Raw genomic sequence first — 20,890 nt, 5'->3', positions numbered from 1 at the left:
CTCTCTCTCTCTCTCTCTCTCTCTCTCTCTCTCTCTCTCCCTCTCTTGATTTCCAGCGAGACGTCAAAAATAAGATTCCGAACAACCGCCGCGACTTGCAAAGTCCGCGTTTAAATATGCGACTTCCTATTTACGAAACGGATCTCACGAATTAAAAACTCGGCTCTGAAGTTCTGTGCGCGCTGCAACGCCGGTCATTCGGACTTGATCGTATCTTTGAGTAATTAGCGACAATCGGCGCGACCGACCTTTAGCCACCCTCGGCGCCCTTGGAAACCCGCGGCTTCCGGCGCTCTTTCCCTCCAACCCCTTGTTCGCGACATCCAACGATGTTTCCGAAGCCCGAAAGTCGAGCGAGAGAGGAAGGGTGGGAATCGCGTGTTAAGGCGAGTTTAATCAATGTGCTTTTGACGTCCAGCATCGTCCCGATAAAGGGATCGGCTGGTCGGGCTGAAAATATCCCGGCCAACCCAACCGTCGGACCTTCCGGAGGGTCGGCCGTGTCCCGTATACGTCGTGTACATCCAGCAGTCGGAGGACCCTCACAATTATATTTAACTGTTTAATAAGTAATTTCCCAGATTAAATAAATTTCCCAGATTAAATAAATTTCCCATATTAAAACGAAACGAAACTGTATTATGGCTCTTTAAGTATTAAATCAAGAGGAATTAATTTTTAGCCACAAAATAAGTCACACAAAAATATTGGCAGTGAGTAATAATCTTTTGCGAAAGAATAATAATGCTGGCAATACACGTAACAAGCCACTTTCTCAGTCTTGAACGTATTTAAGTGAAACGATCGTATTTTTATGTCCTTTTAACTTTATGAAGCGATGTATTTTCAAAAGATAAATAATTTATCTAATCCAGAAATTAAATAAATTAAGATAATGAGGGGTAATATACGGTGAGAATTTTATAGTAAAAAATAATATGAAAAAATTTATATAAAAAAAATAGTATAATATTCTTCTCGTGTAGAAAAGATCAGAACGGCGCATATATTGTTTCATAAAATTATAACGACATAAGATAAATAATTTATCTAATCCAGAAATTAAATAAATTAAGATAATAAGGGGTAATATACGGTGAGAATTTTATAGTAAAAAATAATATGAAAACAATTTATATAAAAAAAAATAGTATAATATTCTTCTCGTGTAGAAAAGATCAGAACGGCGCATACATGGTTTCATAAAATTATAACGACATAATAGTGCAATCGTGTAACTTTATCCGTGTAAAAATCCGAAATCACTTATTACACAATCTCAATATATCCCGTGATCTATTGGATTTCCCGAGCCTACCCTCCCGACAGGAGGGTCACAGGCGTGGGTGGGCGCGCTTCGAGCCTCCTCAAGATGGAATTTAATTTCACTTTCACAAACACGCGATCGCACTGTGTTGTTGCATCGAGAACGGCGCGTTATTAAGCGTACGAGCGAACGCACGAAGAATTCACGGTGCAAGGATATGCAATAAAGTTCCGTTTGGTCAGCAAGAGAGGATAATGCTGCGTGGATTGCAGCGAAAAATCCCTTCCCTTTTTTCGGCTCCTGACTGCTGCGAGACGCACCTGTTACTCCGCTAAGCGGGGTATCGTCTCGTCTTGATCGCGTTATCTTTTAACCGAGCAAATTTACACGAGGGTAAGGATTAAGGAACGATTGCTGCCGGGCTGTGTGCCCGTGAGAGGAGTACGTGACAGGTACGCGGTATCGTGTCGTGTAATTCGTCACGCGTATCAAAAGGAGGATGGCATGAAAGGGCGAGGGGGAGAGAAAGAGAGAGAGAGAGAGAGATGGTTAGATAGAAGAGACGACGATCGAGATGATCGAGTCGCTTCGATTGTCATTCAAATCGTCTCGAATTATTCACCGGCGCCACTCGAACCTGTTCCCCCTCGTTCTGCATGCACACGACGGCACTGAAGTGGTGGTGTGCGCCGGTTGCATGAATGCATTATTGTTGCAGTGATGCTATGGCGTGGCATGGCGTGGTGCGGCGCGCATCGCGTATTTCTCGTCGCTAATAAATTTATCGCGAATATTAATCTCCCGCGTTTCACGGATCGGTTCGCTTTCAACCCGCTAGAGAGTCAAAGCGAGATATTTATTTCGTCGTACGTGGCCTCCCCAAAGCGACACGTCGCCCGTCAGTCAGAATTTTTATGGATTTTTCGTGCCACGTTATCGCTGAGTTAATACAAATTTCAATTTTCTGTCGTATCAAAATACAATGCCATTGTCTACTTTCTCCTTCCTTTCCGTGCGAAATTTTGAATTTTACGAAATAGGCAGTAATGATAATTAAAATGTTCAAAATATGATTTAAAAGAATCATATGTTTCTAATCCGTTTGATCATAAAAAAAAGTATCCTCTTATGTATGGCCTCAATAAGATTCTTCTCTATAACCAAAAGGAAAATATTTTAATAATCAGAGAAAGAAAATTCTAATTGCAAGGTGCTATTTCCTGCGCAATCCCATATTCTAAAGGAAAACTTTTATCAAAAGAATATCCCTCTTTCGATGAAAAGAAATAATATTATGTTTAGAATATTCTTCTTTTAGTTTCAGAAGAATCCCCTCGAGACCATACATGAGAAAATTCCGCGATGAGATTATATTTGATATTTGATTTTTGACATTGATCTAAAGAAGAAAAAACTCAGTGATTCTCAGAATGTATTTTTTCAAATCTCTTAATGATGTAAATGAGTTAATGGGAAGAAGCGCCAAGAGTCAAATACGTTAAATAAGCGCGGCTCATATCTCATTCCAGGATTCCAAGAGCGTGTAATCGAATAAAGTACCGTGGTAATGTCAGAGGCGCAACGTGCGACGAGAGCACCCACGAATTAAATATATCGAGTCAATTTATATTCTCGCGCAACCCTGGCCGCTTCTTTTCGTTGGCGACGCGCGAGAGCAGCGACGCGGCGGAATCGAGTTCTTAGCGGGCGCTCTTGTATTCTAATTGCGCGAATAATTGCTGGAACTCATTAATATTCTGGACTGCCGGGCTCTCGGCGGCTCGGTTGTCGGCTTTCGATTAATCCGAGTTATGATCGGGCGCGACGTGCAATTTGTTTGAAGCCGCGCAGATTGAATGCCGATTGATATCCGAAGTAAAAGGGCGAAAAAGCGGGCGCGGGCTGCACTCCGAATGATTATTATCGAATTATCGCGAGCTCACGATTAATACGGCTCCGACACGGCGCTCGCACACACCGGACTTAAATTTACGACCGGAGGGAACAATTTGTATTTCGATTTATCACATTTGTCTCATGTACTTAACGCCTCGGAGTTATATTTTTGCAAATTAGCAGGCTGATTTCCAGAAGAGGGATTGTGTTTTCTATCGTGTGGAAATCTGATGTCCTAACTTGTCGAAATAAATTTCATTCTGGGAAGGTCAGCGCACGCGCGTGACGATATTATCTCAAATAAATTTCCAATTTATATATTAAAAATATTATAGAATATTTCTAAATTTCTAATAAAAATATACGAAAAAATATCTGTTAGGAATTTCTGCGTTCGATGAAGAATTCGTGCTCGTCTAACACCCGATTTTTTAACGATAGTTTAAACTTAGATTTAAGTTTAAACTCTGGCCTCTCAACAGTGTGTTTGATACGTTTTGTGTAAACAGAATTTAAACTTAAATCTAAATTTAAACTATTATTGAAAAGTAATAAACGTATAAATCGCGTAAAACTCAAATCACTAAAATTTCAGGTGGACCTGGACGACGCCTTGGACAATTTCTTCAATATCCTCTATCAGAAGATGTTTACCGTGCTCAACAGCCAGTACACATTCGATAACAAATATCTGGAGTGCGTGAGCGATCATATGAAGGAGATGCGACCGTTCGGCGACGTGCCGCCGAAATTAAGCGTGCAGATTAAACGCTCCTTCGTGGCCACGAGGGCTTTCAGCCAGGCCTTGACTGTTGCCGCGAACGTATTAAAAAATATGCAAACGGTGAGAATCTGCAACACGTTCGAGTGATTTAGTAACGCTTAATACAGGGCGTCTAATTAATTTTCAAAACTTAGCAAAAATTAAGACGAATTTGACTCACTCTTTGTCTAATCACTCTTAATATCATTTTGATATTTATCTGATCATTTCAATAATTAAAATAATTCATAATGTCTATAAATTTAGAAAAACTCACAGTAATTTCTAATAAATTATAAATTGTCATTTAATTTCAATTTCGATATTCACAGCTAGTTGTAGGTAAATTATTATTTACGTTAGAAGATAATTATGCATATGCCTAGGTCTTGTTTATGTACGTTATTGGCATCGAGCTTTGCTCGATCGATTGCACTTTTGTTTTGTTCACCACAACCTCAACCGTTTCCTCAAATTCCTCGGAACGTTTCCTCAAGACTCTCACGCGATTATCTTGCCGTAACTCGCGCAAGGATTCTAGAACGCAGTCTTTGTTGTAGCTGAAACCGTCTACGGACTGTGCAGCTGCCCTAACCAAGATGACAGCTTGTCCGTACTGCATCGGCATACCGAATAACGTGGTGGCGTGCAACGACATGTGCACCAATGTGATGAAGGGTTGCTTGGCGCAGCACGCAGCACTCGACGCTGAGTGGAATCACTTCGTCGGTGAGCAATTTGTATTCCTGCCCCGTCCCACCCCCGCTAACTATCAGCTATTATATCGTGTAAGGACATCAGACCATCGACGTGAACGCGCACGCGTGTGCGCGTACGTTCGCACAATTTGTCGTATGTGTCGAACGTTTGTGTACCCTCTTGAGAGTTTTCCGCGACGGCAGAGTGACTCATTGCGCCTCGCATCGTGTTGTCACAAATGCCAAACGACGAGCTTCTTCTCGTCGAGCGACACAGGACTATGACAAGATACGTCGACTTCTGAAACGTGATGAAAGCCTGATCTACAATGTGCTCTTTGCTTCCTGTTTCTTTCTTTTTATCTTTCTTTTTTATTTAAATCTTAAGCATTAAGCTAGAAAAGAAGGAAAGAGAAACAGAAAGAAAAGAGCATATTGTAGATTAAGCTGTAGTATATACTTAAAATAGGGCAAAATATATAGTAACTGGCATTCTCGCATGCATTTCATCAACTATTAAGGTACATGGGAATTTATCAATTATTTATTAATCTTTTTTTTAAACCTCCATGCACTTTAATATTTGATCAAATTTACGCAAAAGTGCCGCAAGTTGGCAAAGTACCTGCTACCACACGTCTTATCCTTTTCTACGCTTTCGCTCCTTCCTTTGATCCTTCTTAGTTACTAACTCAAATCCAGGACATTCCATCTTTCTTCGCTTCGCTACTCGGTAGCAAAGTAATAATCCTAGTTCTTTAGTAGTTAATCTTAGTGGTAATCTTCTCCTAGCAGTAATCGTCAGTAATCCTCCAACTCTCTGGTCGACTAATCTCTCGCTGTTTCCTGAGCATAGATGCCGTGGACAAGATCGCCGACCGGCTGATCGGACCATTTAACATTGAGGTGCTGGTGCGCCCCATCAACCTGAAGATCTCCGAGGCGATCATGAATTTCCAGGAGAACAGCCAAGACGTATCGCAACGTGTATTCACTGGCTGTGGCCGGCCGGTTTTGGGCAAACGTAAGCGTAGGGATAATCGCGAATTGCAGCTGGAGTCATTGAACTTTGACCAAGAAACGTTGACGGACGATCGCGCCCAGGCCGTCGCGCTTATGGACAAGCTGGTGAAAGAAATCCGCCAACGAGTGCGCGACTCCAAGCAATTCTGGGTGTATCTGCCGTATCGATTGTGCAACAACGGTATGGGTATGGGCCAGTCTAACACGAAGGAGTGCTGGAACGGCACGCACATAGACAAGTGAGTGGAATGTTCTTCCGTTCCAGTCAAGTCATGGAGAATAAAATGCATACGAGGCTAACACGCTCGCTCATTCACTCGCGCACGCAACTTGTACGCTCGTCACTGTTTCAGGTATAGATACCCGGTGGCCTCGGACGGCGAGTCTCAGAAGAACAACGCGGAGGTGCGCAGCGTAGGACCACGGTCGACCATCGTCAGGGACCAACTCTACGCGCTCACCACCATCACGAACAGATTGAAGTCCGCGTTCAACGGACAAGATGTTGACTGGATCGATACGGGTGAGCATTCGCCGATTTTTCAATGTTAACGGCTTGACAAGGAGAATTGAATCGACTGAAGCATAGTTCTTGAGGTTTGAAATGTCGATTCACTTCTTTAAAGACTAAACCGTAGTACTTTAGTATATCCTGTTTGATAGTCCTTAATAAAGGACTATTGTCAGGACATTGTTCAATAAAAGATCTTTAATGAAGGACAATGTTTTTTTAAGTTTGAGTAAAATATTATAACTGCATATCTGGTTCGCAATGTGTTAACTATATGTTAATTGCACATATCTTTTATACGTTGCACATATCTTTTGCACTTATGCATTTTAACCAACTTGAACTAAAGACCAAGTTAAAACTTGTTAACCAGTTTTCCAAATGTTTTTTAAAGCATTTTCGAATATCACCTGGTCCCAAGAAAAGTTTCTAAAGCATTCCCAACGATAATGCCTGTCAAAGTGGAAATACTTTTCCCAAAGAAAGAGTAGCGTGCCTCTAAAGTGTTGATAATAACACACAAGCATCTTTTTATCTAAATCATTAATAATAATGACTCACCATTTCTGATCTCGCAGAGGAAACATTCTACGGCTCTGGCAGCGGCTCAGGCGACGGTGCCTTCACCGACGATGAAGATGGCTTCAATGAGAGTTCCGGCTACGGTCCTGCGGAACCAGAACCGCCGAAGCAACCGCCCCCGGTGGTGCACGAGGTCGAGACGCCGCCGCGGATGAACATCGAACCGAAGACTGTCGGCGCAAGCAACGCCAACAACCAAACTACCGTGGACGGCGCCAATGGCGCCAGCAGGCAGAAGATGTCTCTTAACAGGGCGCTGACGACGTACCTGCTGCCGATAGTGATGATGTGGTTCGGCGGTTGTCTCACTGAATGGCTGTGATCGGGTGGATCTCGGGACGAGCGTAGCACAGTGTAAATATTGCCCGGTTCGCGAGCCGATTGATGGAAAATGGACTTTTGAAGAAGACTTTTTGAATGGACTTTTTGGATGAAAAGGTCGCGCGTGGATCGCTACGAAACGTACGGATCAGCTTGTGCCGGTTCATTGTCGATCCGTTGCAGATCCGTGAGGAGGACGCGGATCAACGCGAGAGGAAGGAACGCTTGATGAGGATGGACGCTTCTGCGTTCTTTCCTTACTTATCGACTTGTCGACTTGAAGCGAGAGTACTCATGGCCATAGCGTGGTCGCTAACGCCGTGCGGCGGCGAGGCCGAAGGTGAGGCGAGGCGAATCACGCGCGATTAATGGATTATTGTTGGGACAAGAGAGACGACGCCTCCTCTCTCAGGCGAGGGAAACAATGCGAGCGCGAGTGACCCAGCGGAAGCTTTGTCTCGCCGGGTAGAAGAGAGACGGCGCATTCTTCGACTGTGTTGTCCCCGCCATTCGGTTTTATTATCGCCGCCGAGCTGGCTGGAATTAACAGTACCTCCGAGCGATGTTTCTTCCCCTCCCAGTTCGTCGGGCATGCCTCCGCTGTGATCTGGTCACCCGCGCTCTCTTTCTCTTTCCTTTGCCACGTGATGGTGCGAAAATGCCTTTCGAAGTGTAGACGTGTACTTTTTCGAACTTGCGAAACGATCGTGTCGGAAACGGAAACGGGGCTCCGAGATGCATGCAAACGATCCTGTTTTCCCGAGAAGAAGCACTCTCGGGATGAAATTGTTGCGCCATTTAACTCTAGGAAGGTAGCGTGAGTAACTTTCACTCATATTGAAAGCTTCAAAGTTAAAAAGGCAGTGATAATTTATGATCATCTTCGTGTGTAATTAAAGTAGGAGTGAGTAATCTCTACTCATTCAAGAAATATCTCAGAGCAGTGGCATCCATTTCAGTGAACTGTAAGATAAATATTAGAAGAAAAGCTTAAGGTTTTTAATATGCGTGAAAGTTATTCGCGTTGTTCATCTAAGGTTAACATTTCCGAATTTTAGAAGGGTACACTGCGTTAAACGTTATCAGACTTACTGCCAACTAAAAAAAAAGAAAAGGACAGAAAAAAAATTGTAAATTATATCACGGCGGTGGGGTAACCACATTCCAGTTGGATCATGTCTTTCCTTCTAATTTTAGATTTACTCTATGGTCTTTTGTCGAAAACTAGTAGGTATTCCCGATTGAACATTCAGATTTTTACGTAAGCGAGTTGTCGTGAAAGATGGAAAACTCATTCCGATTGGAACGAGCTGTCCTTCCGGGTTTTCCAACACGCGGCATATCGGAATTCTCTACTGCCACAACGGGAAATTCAGACTTATTATTAAAATATTTCACGCTGTACTGTAATGCTGTTCTCGTTCATCTCTCTTTTGGTCACGAGAGATGTGCGATTAGGGGCCGAGCCGTGCGGCTATAAAGAAGAAGACGATCGTCGATCGGACGACGCGACTGCATATCTTGATCTCGCGTGCGTCACGGTGTCTAGCGCACCGGGTGAACGTAAATAATCGCGACAGGCGATGTAGCAATCCGCGCGCCAACAATCCCGACGAGAGGTATATGTAGTTTCGACATACCCGATATACGTAAGAGGAGCCGAGCGGAGTATACGACAAGCGGAGAAGCGGGACTGAATATTTATTAAGTGTTCGTCGTGTGATCGACCGGGAACTCGAATGCGCGAGTCCTGGAAAGCGGCGGGAGGCATGAACAATCAGAATCCTCGTTCTATGGATGGATTTCCGGAGAAGCCGCGCGTTGTACTAATTACTGGCTTGCTTAAATGAATAATTTCGTATTTTTTATTCGACAGTCTGTTGGCAGATCCACATAACTCACTGCGCAATCCAAAATAATAATTCTCACCTACCAGAAGATCAGCATATTTCAATCATATTATAAGATACCAATATCTTAATTAAGTTGTACCATAGTATTTTTTACAACGTTAAACGCGACTGTCTCCTGTTTATATTTCATGTCGGCATTGGCTGCCTAGATTTCGAACGAATAAAAATCAGATTGATCTTCGCTTTTCACTCACACACATACACACAGACAGACATATTTGGCGGATTCTCGCTTCTATCCATGTTCGATTGTGCGATTTAAATTTCAGATGAGTTCAATCGGCCAGTCATGTCTTTGGCGCTGAGTGCGATCGTAGCAGCTTCTCGTTTCGCATTTAGCGTCGCGCACGATCGAAAGCTGATGCTTATTAAGAACGCGAGTCACGAGATATGGAATCGCGGCGATTCCGTGAATCCATGAACGAGGATTCAACTCTTGGCTCACGTTATATGCGAGATTATTGATAGAAGAAAAGAGAAAGGAAATGTACGACGCTCGATCTCGTTCGATGGCGAGTGCGATTCCTTTGCTGCGGGACAACGCGATACAATCAAACGAAAGTAACAATTAATGGATAATGAGGACTCAAGGAAAAGGAGAAAGAGGAAGAGAGAAAGAGATTTTCAAAGGGAGTGCATTCCAAGCCATCGCGAGACCGAGCCGTGAGACACACTGTAATGTTAATTTGCGTTATAATTAATAGCGACAAGCGGAAGACGCGCGCGCGAAGGGTATTCGTTACGACTTAAGGTGTACATAAGGACAGTGGCGTGCGATAAGGATGTGCGGTGACGTTTGGCGCTTCGGCGTGCAAAACAAATGTACATGCAGATATAGGGACATAAAGACGAGCGAGCAGTTTGTAGAACGGTTTTCGTGGGAAGTGTAAAACCGATAAAAGGAACAGAGTTTTCTTTCCTCGACGCCACATTTTATTGGACAATCGATTCCGCTTTTGTCGAGCATTGTGTACGGGTCGTCGGACGAGATAATCGACGCGAGTCAGTAATGAAAGAGCAACGGTTGTCTGTAATTATGACCATATATGACGTAAAACAGTACCTTCATTCGGCTAATTACCCTTTCAAATAATCGCCGAGTTGCGCGCTTGACTACTGAATTATTCTTTAATTTGAGCTGCGAGCCTGACTACTGAATTATTCTTTAAATAAGCACACATGCATATACATACAGGAAGTATCTTTCAATTACTACAGAAACAATATTATGATGTCGTTGTAACGTTTCTTTTGTGTCGGCTATTTTCGCCCCTTTGTCTCGCAGGAAAGCGATTTGCACTATTGTGCCGTCCGACGGCTCGCGGTATCCGCCACTCTGCCGTATTGTTCGCGTAGCATTTATTAACTCGGAGGGAACAGTGTCAAAGTGATGTGAGGGAACGGCGGTCGGAGGTGGGCTCCTGTGATAAAATCAAATAAATCGAGCATTATATGACCGCGCTCTCCACGCACCCGCGCTTTTCTTCAGCTCACCGTCAAAGGGTGAAAATAGGCGCGCGCGGGCGCAGACGGACATTTAAAAAAATCTAGTGAAATATTAAAATATATTATATATATAACTATTATAATATATATTATATATACATAACTATTATATAACTATTATAATGTTATATATATGTATAGTTAATATATATAATATAATATTATAATATTATATATATAACTATTATTATATAATATTATATATATATAACTAATTATTTGTAATTATATTATTATTTTATTATTATTAATATTATTATATATATAAAATGAAATTAATATAAAATTATAACATTTTGCGGCTGAAGGATGTTTTGAGCATGCGTGTTTAAAAAAAGCGACCCGTTGCGAGAGAGGACGCGAGACTCTCCTCTCTCTCTCTCTCTCTCTCTCGTTCTCTCGAGATTTGTTGATCCCCTGACGACACATACACATGTGAACACATACATGCATACATACGTACACACGACATCGATCGTATAGTATAGTAATCACGATATTTTTATTCCTTGCCAAATCTATCTCGCGGAGAACGTTGCGCACACTTTTATACATATATGTATATGTATGTATGTACGTACCGTATATATAATGTATTATTCTTTTTCTCCTTTTCTTTTTCCGACCCCTTCCGGGATGCGCGCGCCACGGAGCGCAATACGAGGGTATATCGAGATAGGGAACAGGGTGTTTTTCGAGAGAAAGCTTTATCGACAGTTGACGGATTTTTGTAAAAGTAAGGCCGCTCGGTGCGGGACGCGAGTTTTTCCCGTTGCAAACGTACTCGCGGAGTCCTTTATTTGCGAGAAAAAAAATAGATAAATTTAGAGGAAGCGGGAGTCCCAGTACGACAAAGGAGAACACAAATAGATTTATACGTATATGGACGAGTTGCGGTATGACGTGTGCGAGTGTACCACGAGTGTAATGAGAAGTCGTGCTCACATCTACCGATTTTTTCGTTTCCTTTTAAGGAGACACTCGCGCGATCGAGGATACAGAGGAACGCGTCGTGGCTATTCGCATGTATATTCCGGCTGATTTCCCGCATTGCCGCGTTCTACTTTTCTCAACTTCTGTTTGACGAGTTCGACACTTGCCAACGTATTCATACATACTTTACGACACAATCTACTTTGGTTTTCTCAATTGTCAACTGCTTGACAATGTAATATGTCGATGCACATCTCGATTGTGTTAATTGAGGACTGCGTACGCTATGAATACGGGTGTTTAAGACTAATCGTGATATATTATTCCTCCGCATTTACGAAAAGTTCGTTTATATAGGAAAAAGAGAACGTTTCTCATAGGATAATAAAAACATATACCTAATACCTAATACCGGACTTTACCATTAACATCAAATTGTATGCTGTACCTTGCGGAAGAAGAAATTTTCGGGGGAGGATAGATCATTATCGACTCCCCACGTACAACGAGGGAAGAATATCTCGAGAACTATGATTTACAGAAATCATCATATATTTGCTTCTGACTCACATCTTAATAGTATTGTACATATCTGATAACGGGATTAAGATTCGATAGTACTAAGTAAATAATAATACGAAGTCGATCTCGCCCTTTTCATCTACAATTCTATACAATTGATGTAAATTACAGAAACATAATTCGAATGATTGGGATATCTAGCTTGCGCGATGTCTCTTTCCGATCAGAGACATAAGATCAGTATAACATTATTAAGTGCGCGTAAACGCGGTAGAAATTGTCGCGTCCTCATGTCTATCCTCGCGAGCAAATCAAATGGTCGACATGAATTGGCTGATCACATATACTGATAGTTAAAAACATTTTTAACTAAAAAAACAAATCGAAAAATCTTGATACACGCCCCTATAATGCCGATACACGCCCCTATAATGCCGATACAAGTGTTCTCGCTTAACAATAGTTACATCATGTGCAACATGAAATAATGTTATAGGTGTGCTCCTTCTAATTGTACCCTCTTGTCTACTCGAGGTGGGAGCGAAGGATGACAGCGAGCTGAAGGAAAGAACATCGCAAAGAAGTTGGAAAAGAGAGCGTGTCTAAAAGGAGCAGACCTAATTGTGCCATTTCTCTGGCCGTCTCTTAAAGCTAATACATTACTGCAACGACGTTAAAAGCTATGCACGACAGGCGACGCGCCTTCGAGCACATCCTACATGCCAATCGCGACACACTCATATGTAAATTTCGATGAGGTCGTATCAACGTCAGAGTTAAGAGAATTTAAAAGGGTTCTAAGATCATCCGATTGCATCGACTAGCTTTGACTGATTGACAATCTTCTCCTTTTTCTTGTTATATTAAGAACTATATTATAAATACGTAGAGATAAATCGTTCAATCCGCTCCACTGTCGACGTATTCGGTCTTGGAATCTATAAAAAGCGATCGAGGAGGGAAGAAATCGGAAAACTGGAAAAAAGAATGTAGAATCTCTCTCAAGCATTCTATGGCAAGAGAGAGAGAGAGAGAGAGAGATGAACGTGTCCACTTTGTTTAAACAATCTTCAGATGTAACACGCTAATGCCATTACCCACTGATATTGATTAAACCTTAATTTAAGTTCAAATTCCCTTCAAACAAAAACTTAGATCCAGGTTTAAACTCAACATTGGTAAAATGGACATAAATCGCGAAACTTCTCTTGAGTGTTTTTGTCAAATGTACTCCTCGACCGTCAAATTAACCGTTTTATGACGATCTCATGTCAACTCACAATACGCAGTAGCGTATCTCGACAAACACGTTCTCGAGAACAGACAATGATAACGATAACGCCAATGACGAGAAAATACAGAGTCGATCGTCCCTGTCGCAATCCTGCGGCGCGTCGCTCTTTGAAGATTCGCGTAAGGTACGTCCCTTCCATTCTATATCTGTACAAGATGATCTCGCATGGAGACCGGGCAGCATGTCTTGATCCGCCTCCATTGCTAGAATGACGCGCTTGAGCCCGTATTATCCACGTCCCGCTCAGTCTCGCCGTCGCCAAGTGAACTTCGCCCGTTGAGTTGTCACTTCTGTAGTAAGCGGCAGCGTATGCGACGTCGCTGGATGGGAGTACGGACACGCCGGTTTCGTGCAAAATGGATGGTACTTGCACTGCTGAGTGGGATGGGAGAACACGCAGCCCAGTTTGGTGCACGACAGGCCGAACTTGCACTTTGGATGCCTATAGGCACATTTGTCCCCAAATTTGCACGCCGGGAAGGCACTGTATCAGAGAAAAAAGAAGAAATTAGTTATCAAGCGAAGAAGCAGAAAAGTGCCAATTAATTCAAGTCAATACAATTATTCTCACGTTGATCTTGACACGTTGACAATAACAACAGGGAACTTTACTCTCAATGTCATTTAAAGACAGTGTTATTTTAGTGTTATTTTATTATATTAATTAACATACTTATTATTCAGCGAAGTTTATTTATTCCCGCAAAAAGAATGCGAGTTAACTCCTAGTTGAGACATATAGAATAGAGAATTCTTACCACATGCTAATTACGAGATTATTTGTATTTGACAGTCAACGTGTTAACAGTCACCTACCCGTAGGCAGTCCAAAAGCAATAAAAAAAATACATATATTGCAAACACAGTAAAAAGTAGGTGTGTGTATACATAAACATTACATCACCTGCACATAACAGGCGGGTGAAGATACGCGCATTTGTTTCCTAACGTACAATTTGGCCAGTATCTACAGTTCTCTCTGGACTTGTCTATGGTGGCAGGAACAGTACTTTCTGCCAGCAGCCTTTTATCTGTAGCTGAAAGTTACAACATAACATTATCGTCTCTCCATTAAACGTTTGCACTTGTACAGCACTGGTTCGAAGGCCAATAAGAACTTCACGAAACAATTCGATACGTACACTTGGTCGGTAACGTCGGTAATGACGTGCTAGATTTCAGTCGCGTGGGACTTGGGGAATGAGAACGGTTGTACACTATCGGGCTCAGTTTTCTCCGCTTTCGCGGCACCTCGTCCATCTTGTCGACGTTCTCCGTGTTGCAGTTCTCGTTGTTCTCCTCGCTCGCCTCCTTCGGACTATCGTCGTCCACATCGTCCTCCGTCCCGTCCATTATCCGGAACACACCGCTCTCTAACTCGCTCTGTGCCGGCGTGTATGTCTCGTTGTGCGTCGTCAATAGCGCGAGCTCGTCGTCTTCGTTCACCTGCGAGTATGTGGCACATCGTGCGTTTAGAATGCGTGGGAGGATTAAACCTGGAAGACTGGAACGAGGAAATTTCACGCGTATGAGATAAGATAGGGCGTAGCACCCGCGCAGCATGAAGCGGAGAACGCACTGCTTTTTTAAATTATGTTATCCCATCAATTAGTTGCCCGTTAGTTTTCCACTGATCAAGTCTAAAGAAATTGTAACGTTAGGTTTCAACCAACAAAGTGAACGAAAATTGAACGAACATTTTACAAGATAACTAAGCAAAACGTCAATTCTTCTCATCTTGTCCCCAATCTCTAAATAAGTTGACAAACTTGTTCCGATTTTCTAGAGTAAACATTCTAGTCGCTTTACAATCAGCAGAAGTTACCTCCATCTCCAACCGTTCCTCATCGTCTTCCGAACCGAGCTTTTCCTTCATAAGATTGTTGTTGTATCCATTTAGGGTGACTAAGAATTTCTGGTTGTCGTCACTCCTTTGGAATAACGACATCACAACACCCATGTGCTCGTCCATTACCGCTTGAGGTACATCTGCGGATTGTGCGACAGTGAGTGTGTATCACGAAACCCGAAGCTATCTGAATTTTACTTGTCTATCTTCAATTTTCTGGCTTCGACTGTGTTCTTTAAGATAATTATAGGAAATCGTTTTAATAGATTTAATAGAAGAGAGTAATATGTAGAGTTCTACTAATTATATTAATTTCCCCCGACAAAAAGCTGCGAAAACTGGAGGTGAAGAAGATTTGATGTCTTTCAACATGGATAAAACGTATGTTTTTGTAGACAGGCAGAACTTACAAGGTGCAGGTTCAGCATCCTCCGTATCAAGATTATTCGACGTGTTTAATTCGATTTGTATCTTCTCCATAACCAGTCTTTTAGTCGAATTCAGATGCACTGATAAGTTTTGGCTCACATCGCGAGTTGAGGCGGGTTTTAGACGTTTTAACACCGGCTTCTTATCCTACAAAAATTGAAACTTTAATCGAACATTTCCAACACTTCTATTTATGTGCATATTTAAGGTAAACGTCCTAGTGATTGAACGTATATTAAATTATTAATACTTATGTTTATTTGTATACTTATGTATACTTGTATACTTATGTATACTTATGCTTACTTGTATACTTATGTATACTTGTGTTTATTAAGATGCTTATCAATAAATGAAACAAAATCACAAAGTAACTAAATATTTCTTTTCATTTATTATATTGTTTTGTATATTGAAAAGCATTTCAACAAAGAAAAATACAAAACCAATCATTGGGACATGTATGTTCGACCACTGGGACGTTTATCTTATAGAGGAAGTTTCGCAACCACGGCATACCACGCTAGTAAAAATATTACACAGTGGTAGCGAAACTTGTATCATGCAGAAGCTCGTCATTATTTTCTCTATCGATAATCGCAACAATCTGTACAATTAAGGCCGGTTTTTCAATAGCAGTTTAAATTTGGATTCAAGTTTAAACTCTATTCTAACAATGCGTTTGTTTTATTTAAACAGAGTTTATGTTGAAATCTAAGTTTAAACTATCATTGAAAAATCGGCCCTTAAACTTTAAGATCTTGTTCACTGATATATTAGATTGATGCAAAAAGTTTGACGTGCTTATCAAATAAAATAAAAGATATATAGTAAAATTATCCAATTTTGAAAGATTAATAATTTTTACAAATAAAATAAACAAAACATTTGTATCTTTTTAGACATTTAGATAACAAGAAGCTTATTTATGTTTTCTGTGTGTGTGTGTGTGTGTATTTGCCTATAATATATCCTATAAGTTAATTTACACAAATTCATCTATTTTCTTTTTAATATCTGAACTTTTGAGATAATTAATGGAAAAATGACAAATCTTTTGCATCAACCTAATTAACCTAATAACTTTCAACACTTATTTATCGATAACTTTTATTTATCAATTTATCCATCGAGCAATAAACATTGGTGAGACGCACCAATAGAGACGGCTCCGGATTCTTCTGCGTAACGACCGATTGGTTCGCCTCCGCGACTGCTCTCAGTAAGAGCGACTGTGTGGCGCGCTTCTGAGTCGGTTGCAGCGGCTTCAGAGGTCTAGGCGTGACAATCACTTTGCTCGGTAGCCGAGTATCGTCCACATCCTCGTCCACGTCACTGAACGCCCCTCGCCTGTCCGTCTTATCCATCTGTGACTTCGTGCTGTGGCTGAGATATCCGGAGTGTTGTATCGCGTTGAACGGAATCTCCTTTGGACGCTTCCTGTCAACTTTCCCCGAGGCAGCAGGTCTGTTCACGGCGACTATGTGCGACTTCACGGGACCCGTGTTCTTCGCAGACTGGTCATCGTTGTCCAGCTCCTCCTGTTCTTCTTCGGCGCCCAGATTCAGACAGTCGTCGTCCTCGCTGCTACGTGACTGCCTCGCGCCAGCCTTGCGCACCGGCCGAAAGTTTCTCAATGGACCCAGCCGGTTTTTGATGTTTTTAGCGACGCTTGAGCCGTCGCGCGGTTGTTCCATGTTGCTCTTCTGGTTCCTGCTCCAGTCCGCGGCTTCTTGCGACTTCACGGACTTAGTAACATTCGAGACTCCCAGGCGATCCTTGATAGTGCACGCCGTTTTCTTCGCAACGTCCGCGCTCTTCGAACTCAGATTGATCCTTTCCCGCGACTCCTGCGCGTTCCTCCCCAATTTCTCGTTTTTACTGCTCTCTATCTTACTCCTCACATCATTGATCTTGTTCGCTTCGTGATGACGCGAGTCGCTGGCGCCGCTGCCACTGTCGCGGCTCCGCCTGGAACGCTCGTCTCCTTCAAAGTTTCTATTCCGTTGGAAACCGCCGCGGCCGTTGTCGCCGTAGCGGTGCTTATCGAATCGCTTGTCCGACTGACGATAACGGCCGTTGCCCTCAGCTGCCGTTGGTTTCTCACGGTAGACCTCAAATTTCTTTCTCGGTGACGCTATGCCGAGCCGGTTTTTCACTGACACAACCGACGTGATTTTTGGCCTGTTTACGCAAGATTTGAGTTTCTTCGTGGCCTCCGACGGCGTCGCAGAGTTTTCTTCTTCCTCTTTGGATGAACGAGGTCGCTTCACCTCCTGCTCCTTCTTGTCCGCACCGTCATGATGACCGCTCGACGTTTCTGGCAATCGCTTCAAGCTCTTCCCCGGTGCTTCGGCGCTGGCTCTTTGATCGCGGTGTAAATCCACAGTCTTCGTGGTGGGACTCTCCAACATAGTTGGTTCTTTTAACGTCACGCTCTCGTCGCGCACAGAACTTTGCGGTTTCTTCACGGTAAGAGCCTCCTGGTGGCTGACGACGTCCGTCGACGTTTCGTCTGGCTTGCCTTTGCTATATATATTCTTTGCACTCTTTTCCGCGGTTTTGTAACTCTGTTCTGAATTTTGATTCGGCACAGAAAGTTTTGCGGCCTGCTGTTGCTGTTGCTGTTGCTTTTGCACCGACTTGTCGTCCCTCGTGACCTTACTCGTCGACTTTTCGGGCTGCTCCGCTGCCTGATCCTCCAGAAATGACGTCGCCGATATCTTCCGTTTCTTCCGTTCCTCCTCCTGCTTCACTACTACAGTGGGAACAAACTCGCGGGACGACTTCTTTTTTGCTACTGTGACTTTCTGCAGCTTCTTCAATACTTGGTCGTGCAGCCAGTCCACGAACACGGTCGTGCAGTCCTCCAGGAAAAGATTCAAATCGTCGTGCATCTGCTGTCGGGACTTCTTGTTCACCACCATCACCAGTATGTAGTCTGGTAGCTCTTCATCATAACGCACTCCTAACTCCATCAGCTTGGCACGAATGGCACTCTGAAAGATTGACTTTATTTAGTAAAAAGCCATACATTACATATCATACGTTACAGATCATATATCTCCATCATAATTTCTTAATATTTAAGTTTATTCATCAGGAATGCATTTTCAGGGCGAATCAAGGGAGCTACTTACAAATTCACTATATATTGAACAAAATTAGATTTTTAGATTAATTTCAAAATTAGATTTATAACAAAATTAGATTTTAGATTAATTTCACTGTCTAAAAAAATAAGTACTAATTTTTTAAACTAATTCCATGCTATTATTTTATCACATTCAGTATAATGTTACTCAAAGCATAAATCAGCAGTTTTCTGGACTATAATCGGATATTACACATAAAAACAATGTAATGAATGATATTCTTTCTTTTATATATACTATGTTTCCTAATATAACACTTATAATAGTAAGTTCTTTATTTAGATAGCATCATTTTTTACAAAATTACATTGGTTATCTATATTGCTTCTATCATAAAGTTACATGTGCAAAGTTAAATTTCTCATGAACAGTGCAGACAAATCTCATTAAATTTAAATTACAAATGTATTTCCTAGTGATAAATGTTATGTTAAATTTTTGTCTAATTTTAAACATTTTTTTATTTAGGTAAATAAACTCCTTAAGATCCAAGTTTTTTAATTAAACATCCTGCTCAAAGCAATTAGGAGATTATTTCTTTAGATATTTATTTCATCTGGTAAATTTATTTAAAATATCAAATTATTTAACCTTTTCTATTATTTAACTCTTAATTATTAGTTTTTTCTTTTTAATATTACATGTATTTGCATTTTAGCTATTCGTTCTTTTATCTAGTTCAAGTGTTAGACTATTCGATTAGATAATTCATTTAAAATATCTTCTAATTGCAACACAAAATGATATATCACAGATATTTATACTTTGAAATTGTGTTATTAGCAATTCTTGTAGAAACTTCTCTGCAATGCTGAAAAATTTATGAATCAATGGAATATTCTATACACAAGGTCATTTCAGTTAATTACAAATTCTTCCAGTAAGTATATAATTATAAGCTCGTATAGTACATAATTTGCTCAATGTACAGCAGGAGAAATATTCTATCTGGTTCTGCATGAATATCTCATATTATCCATCTTTTATTGATATCTGGATTTTAATATTTATAGAAAATAAGATACCGATAATTTCTGTCTAAACTGTCTAAACTATTACATGCATATAAAGAGTAATGTTAAATAAATAAATATATTTTAGAACTCATGAATGTTCTTTATAGGTGCAATGAAGTACAAAAAATAAGAAATCCTTATTCTGGACTGTCTTTTATTGATAAAAGTGTCTCTAAATGTGACTTATAAACCTTTTGATTAGCTCTTAGTCATACTTAAAGGCACTTTTATTGACAAAGGGCAGTTCAGAATAAGTAAACGTGTTGCATCCGAAATTGACATATACTCCTGTAACGTGACAACGATAACCGCAATATCAACGTATAAGTAGGAGTATAATAAGTTGCACACGCAAACCAGATCGTACATTACTGTACCAATGGATTACGAGAATCTCTCGTGCTGTTTATCGGGACACGCGTGCTTCGAACGACACTCACACGTAGCTGATTCGTGACCTCGATGCCGCGCATATCCATGACTACTGGGTGATCGGCGACCTGGATGATGTCAAACAGGAAGATCAGCGTCGTTTAAGCGAACGACCGGCCGAGTCGATACACCGATGTGGTCGCACACTATAGGTCTGTTTTTTATCACTAAACCAGCGTACACTTACAAAAACTTAAAAAAAATATAAATACACAATTGAGACTTAATGGAAGAAAGAGAAGAGAACTAGCGCAAGTTAGTGCAGCCAGTTTAGTAATAGAAACAAACCTTATATCATGGATTGAAAACAACATTCTCCGCCATGATGAACCGGAGTGCCTTTTCTGCGGTGTATGGATAAGAGTAGAGTCCGTTCGACACTACAAATATTACGAAGCGTCACATAAGGCAATACGATTGGTCTGTCCGTTGTCTTGAAACACTTGCAGCACTAAACGGACTTTACATTAACATCCGCGCGCGAACAAAACTAGACTTTTAAATCAGCAAAGTTAAAAGATTTTGCTTTTTTCTTGAACGTGGAATAAGGGCCTTTGCACGTAGAAAAATTTTAACCGTAACGGTAAGATTGTAAGAAAACTGACCAATCACAGTCGATTATTCCTCGAACGCAAGGAGAATAATCAACTCTGATTGGTCAGTTTTCTTATGATCTTATGGTTACGGTTAAAATTTTTCTACGTGCAAAGGCCCTATCTCGGACTGCATGCTAGTTTGTTTGCTAGATGGAAATACTCTGTTCTGATTGGTGTATTTCTG

The 20,890-nt window shown here is 41.3% G+C and overlaps 2 protein-coding genes across 8 annotated transcripts in view; one reads left to right on the top strand and one right to left on the bottom strand.

Annotated features, from left to right (window-relative positions):
• LOC116843728 (glypican-6) overlaps positions 1 to 9,150 on the top strand; it is a 223,027-nt gene extending 213,877 nt beyond the window's left edge. For all 4 annotated transcript variants that reach the window (XM_032814418.1, XM_032814420.1, XM_032814421.1 and 1 more), the window contains exons 4-8: positions 3,759 to 4,007; positions 4,487 to 4,655; positions 5,481 to 5,886; positions 6,001 to 6,170; positions 6,737 to 9,150. In XM_032814418.1, coding sequence (XP_032670309.1) covers positions 3,759 to 4,007; positions 4,487 to 4,655; positions 5,481 to 5,886; positions 6,001 to 6,170; positions 6,737 to 7,062 — 1,320 coding nt within the window. In that variant the 3' untranslated portion in view covers positions 7,063 to 9,150. The remainder of the gene's footprint in view (positions 1 to 3,758; positions 4,008 to 4,486; positions 4,656 to 5,480; positions 5,887 to 6,000; positions 6,171 to 6,736) is intronic.
• Positions 9,151 to 11,942: 2,792 nt separating this feature from the next.
• Positions 11,943 to 20,562, bottom strand: LOC116843722 (zinc finger CCCH domain-containing protein 14). 4 transcript variants are annotated; one of them, XM_032814399.1, is made up of 8 exons: positions 20,399 to 20,562; positions 20,119 to 20,302; positions 16,665 to 18,506; positions 15,489 to 15,654; positions 15,055 to 15,218; positions 14,372 to 14,675; positions 14,134 to 14,266; positions 11,943 to 13,713 (listed from the first exon to the last, which is right to left on the bottom strand). In XM_032814399.1, the coding sequence occupies exons 2-8, from the start codon at positions 20,155 to 20,157 to the stop codon at positions 13,473 to 13,475; spliced, it is 2,889 nt and encodes a 962-aa protein (XP_032670290.1). In that variant the 5' UTR covers positions 20,158 to 20,302; positions 20,399 to 20,562; the 3' UTR covers positions 11,943 to 13,472. The 4 variants fall into 4 exon arrangements, with proteins under 4 accessions (XP_032670290.1, XP_032670291.1, XP_032670288.1 ...); XM_032814400.1 differs by having other exon boundaries at positions 20,119 to 20,178; positions 20,399 to 20,511; XM_032814397.1 differs by having other exon boundaries at positions 20,119 to 20,520.
• Positions 20,563 to 20,890: the final 328 nt, after the last annotated feature.

The sequence above is a fragment of the Odontomachus brunneus genome, unplaced genomic scaffold (assembly GCF_010583005.1).
Source record: "Odontomachus brunneus isolate Ranch 3 - 2012 unplaced genomic scaffold, Obru_v1 Obru_scaffold_035, whole genome shotgun sequence".
NCBI lineage: Eukaryota > Metazoa > Arthropoda > Insecta > Hymenoptera > Formicidae > Odontomachus > Odontomachus brunneus.
The sequence above is the reverse complement of the archived record's forward strand: the minus strand, read 5'-3'. Positions and strand labels throughout refer to the sequence as shown.

What these genes read in the sequence shown, in the direction of transcription:
- LOC116843722 (XM_032814399.1), bottom strand. Translation starts at nt 20,157, where the DNA reads ATGGATATGCGCGGCATCGAGGTCACGAATCAGCTACGT. An exon ending in ATCCGGAGCCGTCTCTATTG is followed by an intron (nt 15,655 to 16,664) that starts GTGCGTCTCACC and finishes CAATTTTTGTAG; the next exon opens with GATAAGAAGCCGGTGTTAAA. An exon ending in ACCGACGTTACCGACCAAGT is followed by an intron (nt 14,267 to 14,371) that starts GTACGTATCGAA and finishes TGTAACTTTCAG; the next exon opens with CTACAGATAAAAGGCTGCTG.